The sequence below is a fragment of the Carettochelys insculpta genome, chromosome 18 (assembly GCF_033958435.1).
Source record: "Carettochelys insculpta isolate YL-2023 chromosome 18, ASM3395843v1, whole genome shotgun sequence".
Classification (NCBI taxonomy): Eukaryota; Metazoa; Chordata; order Testudines; family Carettochelyidae; genus Carettochelys; species Carettochelys insculpta.
Window position 1 is genome coordinate 3,620,415 of NC_134154.1, and position 9,921 is coordinate 3,630,335.

The following is a 9,921-nucleotide window of genomic DNA, read 5'->3' on the forward strand; positions in this document are numbered from 1 at the left end:
AGCCCTAGAGCAAGGGTGGCCGACAAGTGGCCTGCGAGCCAGAATCTGACCCATGAAGACTTTTCATCTGGCCTGAGAAGCCAGCAGCAGCGCCATTTTTTCCAAGTCAACAAAGTCAGTGTGGGGCGTAGGGTGGGCAACTGTAGCTCTTCGAGGAGCCATTTGTGGCTCTGGATGCTGCTGCCACTGAATCCTCCTCCGGCTCCATGCCCTGCCGCGCTGAAATAATGGAATTCAATTTAATTGGTTTAATGGCCGGCAGGGTGGTGGGAGGGATCCGTCCGTTAAACCAATTAAACTGAGTTCCATTATTTCAGTGTGGCAGGGCAAGGAACCGCCCACTCTGCAGGTGGGAGAAGGGAGTAGGAGAGCTGGCAGGGGAGCCGCACAGCTATGCCAAGGAGAAAGAGGTGGCCACCATGAAGGAACAGCAGGGAGGAGGGCAGCAGCAGTGTGCAGACCTCGTCATCTGAGGTAGGTTAATCCTGGCTTTGGGGCTGAGCAGGGTAAGCCTGGAGATGAGGGGCAGGTTTGGGGCTATTTTGTGTTCGGCCCCCAGAACATGTAAAAGTTACCATGTGGCCCGTGATGAAAAACATTGGCCACCCCTGGCCAAGAGAGCAATTCTTCTTCAGTCAAGTGGTGTAAAGGATGTGCTATCGGCACTAGCTTTAGTCGTGGTCAAATACACAGTGAATGGCCCTTGCCATTCAGTGCAGTGGCAGGACAGGCAAGTGGCCCCACCTCATCTCCCCCAAATTTATTAGTCGCTTCTCTCCTCTTTTCTCCATCCATGGGAAAAGCAAGTCCTCCTCCTCTGGCTGCTACCTCAGTCACCAGAGGAAGGTTCTCCATTGCCATGAAAGGAAAATGTGACACCAGCATCTCCACTGGTGTCACCTTTGATGCCTGCTTGCCCTTTGGGGATAGCTAGGCCCAGCTGGAATCAGAACAACAAAGAGTCCCCAGAAAGTCTGAGAAAATGGTCCCTCTGCATCTCCCTGTTCTGAATGCTGTGCAGACCCTTGACTGTGGCGCTGTATCCATTTGAGAGAGAAAGCAGGTACACAGGAAAGGGCGGAGGTTCTGCTCATTCACATCAGCAGGGGCACCAGACAAGAGCTTCAGCTCTTCCCACAGAGACGGTAGGGGAAAGAGGGTGTTTTGCTCGTACACTTTACAAAGAGAGGGCAACATAATAAGCAGCTAGATCACCTCAAGAACAAACAGATCATCTCTGGGAGGCACTGAGGGGGCCATTTAGACAGTGTGTTTTCATTAATGCTCCTAGAAAATCTGCTGCCTGTTACTGAAAAGGATTAAAGCAGGGGCTGGGTCGCAACAAAGGAAGGCTTGAAAAAAATAGCAAAATGAACTACAGACAAATGTTAGAGACGAGATCTAAGCCTCATACGTGATCCAGCAAGCCAGTGACAGACCAACAGCTGGGGCTGCAGGTCAGCAGCTCTAGAGGCAAAGGCAGGTGAGATGCACGTGATGGAATTTCCTAGGCCCAAGGTTTCCAGTTCCCAAGAGTGGAAGGAATGTGCAGCAGATTAAATCCCACTTTAGCCACTCAGAACAGAGTTCCGTTCCTAACCTGACAACGGCACAGAATCTCTCTTGCTGAGAGCCACTCTTTCTATTGCCAATGGGTCAAAAAGCACTTTGAAAACAGAGCATAATAAAACCCACAGCATCACAGCACCCAGCTTTGTGGGAAAACTGAGGGATAACAGGGCAAGAGACTTGCCAAAGATTGTACAGCAGACAAATGATAGGAAAGAAATGTAGGAAACTGAGCTCCAGATCACACAGCAATCACTACATAGCACTCTCCCTTCACTGTTCTGTATAGGGTATTTTGTCTGGGTTGTCCACTGAAATGCTATCAACGATTACCTTTAAACCAACACTGCTCATAACCAGCGCCCTTTAAAGAGGTATTCTGTTCCACAGGGGCCTCATTCAAGTTCTGAGCCCAACATTCTGTTTGTGTGGACCCATTTCAGAGTACTGTTCTCCACCCATTGCCTGCTTATTACATGTACTGCTACAGGAAGAGGAACTTTGCATTTGTGTGTTAGTGGAGACACAAAAATAAGTGATTATTAAACCCTGCCCATGAGTTGACTGAGGGAATCTACAAGTTTAATACCAATGGAGTAAAATGACATAAAACTTATTCCTAAAATATGCATGTCATATTGAGCAACACTGGCTCCTGCTAACCTATAGGGGCACCATTGGCAGAAGCTCTGAGGGGAGCTCCGTTCAGCTAAGTGACCAGAAGTCACCACCAGAATGTTGACTGGAAAGAGCTATTTAGACAAATACCGTCCTTGGGGTGAATGTAAACAGCACTTAGGCGCAGGCTACTGACTAACCAGATGCGGAGTCTCTATACTTTCATGCTGAAGAGCAAGATCATCACATTCACAGAGCACTCAGAAAGCATCCATCAGACTTCACATCCTGCTGAGATGGAAATATATAAATCATTCTGTTGTGATCAGTAGTTAAAACAGTGACTATTCTAAAATCCAAACTGCCCAAGATCTCAGCGAGACCTCTCCATTCCACAGAAGTCCCTGCATTACCGTGTCCCCTCAATTAAGTGCAGGGAGCACCATGGGGATATTTTGCAACAGCAGACAGAAATAAATAAAATCCATTAGAAAATCTCTCTTTATTCTCCATACAATCATTAGGTAAAAAGTGGTCAAATTCATCACATTAAGACTTACTTCCTCTGCTCACATTACAGGAATTACAAGTGTTTCATAATTTATCACACAATACAAGTTGTTGGGTGAAAGTTGTTTATGAAATTTAACAAATAGTTATTAAAATGCCCACACTCATGGAGCAGTATTCCTCTTCAGCTTTTCAGAAAGCATCTGAGTCCCCCTTGCCAGGGTCTGCTACTGGAATTCTAGACAATCTTCATTTATGGAAATCTGGAATCTCAGTTTAACTCCCAAGTGAGAGTTTAGTGATCTCAACCTAGTCCCAATTCACATCACAGAACTAACAAGTGATTTGGCATGACTGGCAGCTTTTGTTCAAGAGACACCTAGGACAGAAACAGTAGCTGTTTGGTGGTTATGATCAAGTTACACCAACAGACCTATGCAGGATGCTTGCATAGCACCTGTCTATACTACATCTGATTCAGTCTAGTATTAGCATGAACCAAAGTCCTGAAAAAAGATTAACCCACACAACGTACAGGCAGAAAGTGTATGAAATTGGGATGCATAAAGGAGCCAAGTACTGTAGAACAAGTCCAGCTTGACACACTAATCACTATTAAGGCTGAGCGGAACCTGCTGTGACCTACACTTGCACATCTTGTTCAAATACAGCTCCAGGGAAGACTGGCAGGCCCAGCAATGGTGCAAACACAGATGCCGGGAAAGAAACCCTTGCATAACATGTAGAGTGGAGGATAGTCCCTGTCTGGTCACATACGGCACATCACACCACGCCTCTTACATCTTTGGGAGCTTTGGAAGTTTGGGTTTTTGTTTCTCTTTTTTTTTAAATGAAGGAAGCCGACAGTCCTTTCTTCAGCTCAAATATACACCTTCCTAACCAATAAACAATCAAAATACAATAAAAAAAAAGTCCTATTGAGCAAGCCTGCAAAATGAATGTTGGTGGAAATTAAGTGAAGAAGAAATATAGTCTTGTGGACACAGAAACTGTTTTTTTTGCAGTGGAGTAGAAAGTAACCACTACCTACCAGATTAAGACAGTTGTAAATTGTCATATGCAGCAGGGGGGAGAGGTTCCTACCAAACCTGCCTGTGTTATCCCCTATGGAGGAAAGCAGGGATGATCAGGTACAATTTAGCTCTGCCTGCAACTCTCTGGTGATAAAAAACAAAAAACTGTTGCCAACAAGGAGTTGGTTTGGGGGATCTGAGATGCCAGCAAACCCTTTTAATAAATATCAGAGAGGTAGCCGTGTTAGTCTGTAGCTTCCAGAACAACAAAAAGTCTTGTGGCACCTTATAGACTAACAGATATTTTGCAGCATAAGCTTTTGTGGGCAAAGACCAGAAAACGCATCTGGTCTTTGCCCACAAAAGCTTATGCTCCAAAATATCTGTTAAGTCTATGAGGTGCCACAAGATTTTTTGTTGCTCTCCTTTTAATAAAACGAGTTCCCACATATCGCTGGATAAATGAAAATGTGTTACTTAAAATAAAACCAGGTCACTGCCTTTCAGGAAGACCAATCTAGTGGGCAGAACATGCCTGGGAGAACAAGCTTTAGCCACCTTTGTTGTTTTCTCCCCATTGTTCCCATCTGCAAATTGCAACAGCCAGGAGGCTCCCCAGCGCATCAGTAAACAAGACCAGAAGACAGAGGATGGCTGCAGCTCAATTTAAACCAGCATTGGACCCCACCTTCCTCTGCTTCATCTCTACATTCCATAACAACACACTGCACTAAATAAAAGCACAGAAGCCACGCAAGAGACAGCCCATATGTATATATGATCTGATAAGAAGGGGTCCCCGCAAGGACAGTGTGCCGAGGTTGGGAGCTCTCAAGTAGCTTTCATTTACAGTAAACAGAACTGCCTTTCACTAACACAACAAGGGAATTCCAGTTTCATGGGGGTTGAAACCCAATCTGTGAAACCTTCCAGCCAAATGCTCACCCAAATACATGCCTCCAACAAGCAGCAGGGAGCTCTTCCATTTAAATTGCTCATTCTGAGAGCTAATACAACTTGAGAGAATGAAAACATCACAGATAGGCCTCCCTCTCTGAACCTTTTCACAGCTTTGAATCCACCACTACTACTGGAATGGAATTCAGCCCTGTTTGCAGGCGCCTGAGTTAATCCCTTATTAAAATATTGATTTAAAGAGAGAGAGGCATAGATTAAGATTACATATGTACAAACTCAGAGAATGATTGGACTCTGCTAAACCTATCACACTGATTTCCTCCCTCCGGAAAACACTTCATTTCTTCCCCTTTAGGCACTGCAAGGCTCAAGCAGTCAAAGGAGGAGGTTATTTGCTATTTCAATGCATAATGTCACCGGGGTTCAAATCCCTACATAAAATCCAGCATACCCCTTTCAATCGAGCAACATAGTTAACCATGCATGGTTCCTCATTCAGACGCAACTCTGAACTTGCTCAGTGTGCGTGCTTGTGTGCATGTTTTAAGTGTTTTAAATACATAAGTGAGGGAATAGGTTCAAATATGACCCTCCCTTCTCAAAATCTTTGTTGTTGTTGTTTGACAAAACTAAACTAACCAATCTTCCATAAGGCATGGCCTAGGACTTCCTAACATCCCAAACACCTCATTCACCTAGAGGCACAAGGGCACAGCAGCAGGACTAGACTGTCCTTCCTTCCTTCCCTTAAATCAGTAATAAAGGATGATATGGCAGATAGGATGATATTCAAGTTTCCCTAATACCAATGGGCAGGAAAGTAGAAATAAGGGAGCAGCATTTCTGTTGGTAAAGCCCTGGGGCTTGATTACTGGATCTCTGACAAGCAAACCACCTATGGGTTGCAGTTGAGCCACTGTACTGCACAACTGTGGGTAGAATGGAAACTTTGGCTAAGGACACTAGAACTGACACCTACCCTTATAAAAAGGGGTGGGAGGAGTTTCACTCAGGGCCTTTTATAAAACCTACAATATACATTGCATGGAGTCCAATTTATTACCTCCAGAATGATGCGGAGCACAGCCAGCCCTCCTGGAAACCAAACCTTACTTTCATTCTAAGAAGTAGAAAGTAACCCCAAGCTTGACAAGGCCACCCACAGATCAGGGCAGCTTTGAGTTAGAACCAGGGTTCTCTTTTTAGACACATGCCTCCTATTTATGGTTGACCCAACAAGTCTTCCTTTCCCTACATCTGGGCATCAACATGTGATGTACCCAACCCCCTGTTTAAAACAAGATCTACACACCTGCATCTCCATGGAAACAGCTGTCCTGAGGACCTCTCCCAGATGGCAGATCTCCATCGTTTGGCCAGATCTGTCCTGTTTTCCGTACTCCCACAATAGTGGCTTCAGACACAATGACCGGCTGCTGCCTATGCCGCTTTTGAGACTGGGGGGTTGGTGGGCTGCTGCTGTCAAAGGATTGTTGAGAGTTTTGGGATGGAGAACGGCTTTTCTCCCGAAACATGCGATAAGTGGTGGGGCTTGGGGAAACGTGGCTGGACTGCCCTGAAGAGAAGTCTTCCTCACTGGATGTGAGGTTCTCATTAGAGCTACAGTCTGGAGTGTAGCCTCCTCCAATGTCCTCAAAACTTCTTGGGGAATAAGACCTCCTAGGCCAAGTAAGATGCTTTTCTTGATCAGAGGCACTCTGATACCTCAGTACAGGTCCCTTGCTTTCTCCTTCCCCCATCATGCCACCCACATAAATGCTCTGATAGGGCTGAAAGTCCACTGGTTGCCAGGGTGGTCGATTGCCTCCATTGACATTTATTAAGTTGTCTTTCAGAAAGCTGGGGTTCAGTTCAGCATCCTCATATTCTCCATCATAACCAAAGCTACTCTCTGAAGACCTCCCCCGGTAGGCTGCCCTCTGGAACTCATTAAAGCTAGGTACCGCATTAGGAGGGAGAGAGTGCAAGGATTTTTTGCGTTCCATCTGCATGGCTTGGCTACCAAGGGAGCTTATTTTATCAGAAACATCCTTATTGTTGACTTTCACTAAGCCCTTCTCATGATGGTACTCCATGTTGACATAGAAGGGTTTTTCAGCAGCATCCTTACAATCTCCAGAAGAATGTGAATTGACCTTTTTAATCCTCTCAAAGTTGGACCTTAGAGCTGCTACACTGCTGGTGTTCCCTTTGTCCTTGGCAAAATTATCAGAGGATCCCTCTTTCTCAGTGGAGCCCACCAACCTGCGAGTGGAAGAGGGCCTGTGTTTGGAAGGGGATCCATCCATATCACTACGATTCTCTATATCATCTGCCACTGTCTTCAGCTTCTCCTCACTATAGTATTTACATCTGTCCTGCTCCCCTTCCCAGGGGTGGGGGCTCTCCGAAGGCAAGAGGTCTGACCCATCGCTCTGAGTGGACAGCTTCCTTGAAGGTGGCATCCTTGGCTTGAACTTCTCCTCTCCATGGCGGGGTTTGTTTTTTTCTGCATCCCCTCGCTCTGTGGCTTGGTGATGATGGGGCTCTTGGTTGTGCGGCTCTGCATCCCCTTCAGACAACTGGGAAACCCTCTTGAACCCCCACCTCTGTCGGTCGTAACTCTTCTTCTCCTTTGCCAAAAGAGTCTGCAGGTAAATCATGCGGAACCTCTCCTTGTTGACCTCCATCTCCAGCTTCCGGATAGAGGCTTTGCACATCTCCAGCTCCTGCTCAATATCTCCCACCGATTTCAACTCCATCTTGGGAGGCTCAGAGTCAGCAAACTGGGCTTTCCAAGCCTCCACAAACCCCACTGGGTCCACCATTTTGCATCCAGGGAAACCGTCAGGTGGGGAACAGAAGGTGGCGAGAATTTGCCTCTGGATTCACATGGAGGATAGACAGAACGGCCAGAGAGGTGAACTCACCTACGGGATCTTTTCCACAGTCCACACATGAAGGAACCAGGGAGCTAAAGGCAGCTTGGTCCTGTGTCAGGGGACGTCCACTCTCCTCTCCAGCTTCCGACACCCCCGCCCCGCGGACGACCCCTACTTCACCTCGCGCATGGCCCGGGATAACAATGCTCCCGGTGCAGCAAAGCGCAGCGTGCACAAAGGATGGGAGGCGGGAGGGAGGCCAGCAGGTCTCACCCAGCCTTGCTGCCCCGGGCGGGGGACAGAGAAGCTTGTGCAGCTGCGCTCAGCGGCTGGGATCCGCGGGGCAATGGAGAGCTCCGTCGCTCGCTCCTGGGCTATTGTGCTGCCCCGCGGCCGAACGCACTCCCAGGCCCCGCTGTGCACCAGCGGCTCGTCCCTCGCCACCTCGGCCGCTATCCCATGCTCCCGGAGAGCCCAGAGCCCCGCCGAGTGCCCTCCCGCCGCCGCCGCCGCTGCTCCCAGCTGCCCATCTCCGCGGCCGGCTGCTCAGGCTCTGGCGGCTGCTCCCGGGATCGCACTCGCAGGCGTTGCAGGAAGAGGAGGGGACGCTGCGATTGGCAACCCGAGCGGGCCTCTTAAAGGGGAAGCGCGGTTTGACTCGCGGGGAGGCTCGTTTCTACCAGGTCAGTCCCTGCAGGAGCGGGCAGGCAGGAGAACCCCGAGTAACACTCCAGCTTTCCGCCTCGGACTGCTCCGCGTTGCACAGGAAAACCCAAACACACACACATCCGAACAGCGGCCTTCCCCTCCCCTCCCATCCCATCATGCCCACGCAGAGAGAAACTGGCGCTACTCACATCTGCATTCGACCACATACGAATATGTATCGATTCATAGCGATGTATCACGACCTACACAGCCACATGTGCTCCAACCTGCAAAGTACACGTGGCCACGCAGCTCCCCCACTCGTCCTCGTGCTCAGACCAGAATTTTTAATTGTGCCCAGACCAGCACTCACAAAATGCCCACCAATAACGCACATTCTCAGACTTGCAATGCACATGCATAGGAATATGCTGACATGCCAGTATCCTTCACAAACTCAAAAAGTGATTTGTACAGGACTAAGATTTCACGATACACCACTAAATGCTAAGCTGGACTCTAGTGATGGATCTGCCAACTAGTGACCAGATTGATTTCTGGAATGCTGTTGCTTGACTCATGTTTCTGTTCTACAGAATGACAAAAGACAATGCTCCTGGGATACCAAATCCTCAGCTCTGGGACAAGGATTACCAGCCACTAAAGTAGGAGTCTAAAAGATGGATTCTATTCCTAGTTCTGCAACTGATTCATACATCCTTAGACAAGCCCCTTATCTTCTTGGTGTCTCAGTTTAACCATCTGTAATATGATGATATTTACCTGGATTGCATAGGTGAGTGTTCTATTTTATCTAGAATCTTAGAGTTCATCATTCTCTGACCATCCTACAAAATATACATAATGCCAGCTGGACAGTCCCAGAATTCACTCTTCTCTGCCCTTTTCCATGAATAAATATTTTTTAAATGTGTATCTAATGTTAGATTTAATTCATTAATGTTTGAGGCAAAGGTTGTTGCAGGACTGCTGTACAGCACTATATGAGTGTGTAGTAGTAGTAGTAGTAGTAGTAGCAGCATCCTTCAGTCTGCGTAGACTATGGATCGCGCCCTTCATAGTTCCGTTTGGCATCCTCATTTGCAGCGTCGGCTGTGACTGTGAAGACCCACATGAGAGTGACAGTCCTTGCTGCATCTGTTGCATATGTAATGGGTGTCTGGCAGGTTCTTGCTGTGCTTTCTGTGGGCTCGCTTCTCTTTTGCTAGCTATGTGATCCTCAGCTCACCCTTCTGAAGGCCCTTGTATAGTTCCTGCCTCCATCTGCTGCGATCGTCTGCCAGCTCCTCCCAGCTGTCTGGCTTGATGTCTACTTCCCTGAGGTCTCTCTTGCAAACATCTTTGAAGCGCAGCTGGGGGCGTCCGGGAGGTCTTTTGCCAGAGGTTAGCTCGCCATACAGGATGTCTTTTGGGATCCTTCCATCATTCATCCTGTGGACGTGGCCAAGCCAGCGGAGCCGCCGCTGCCTGAGGAGGGTGTGCATAGATGGGATTCCAGCTTGCTCAAGGACGGTAGTGTTGGACACTCTGTCCTTCCACGATATTCCAAGGATGCGCCTGAGGCAGCGTAAGTGGAAGATGTTCAGCCTCTTTTCCTGGCAGGCGTACAGGGTCCAAGTCTCGCTGCCGTAAAGGAGGGTGCTGAGGATGCAGGCTCTGTAGACTTGCATTTTGGTATGAGTGTACAGATTGTTATTCCACACTCTCTTGTTGAGTCTGGA

General features: G+C 47.9%; 1 protein-coding gene across 2 annotated transcripts in view; it reads right to left on the reverse strand.

The window, feature by feature from the left end:
• BCR (BCR activator of RhoGEF and GTPase) overlaps window positions 1-8,093 on the reverse strand; it is a 112,880-nt gene extending 104,787 nt beyond the window's left edge. Inside the window, exon 1 of one of the 2 annotated variants that reach the window (XM_075013029.1) lies at window positions 5,962-8,093. In XM_075013029.1, coding sequence (XP_074869130.1) covers window positions 5,962-7,477 — 1,516 coding nt within the window. In that variant the 5' untranslated portion in view covers window positions 7,478-8,093. The remainder of the gene's footprint in view (window positions 1-5,961) is intronic. The other variant, XM_075013030.1, reaches the window with a different exon arrangement.
• Window positions 8,094-9,921: the final 1,828 nt, after the last annotated feature.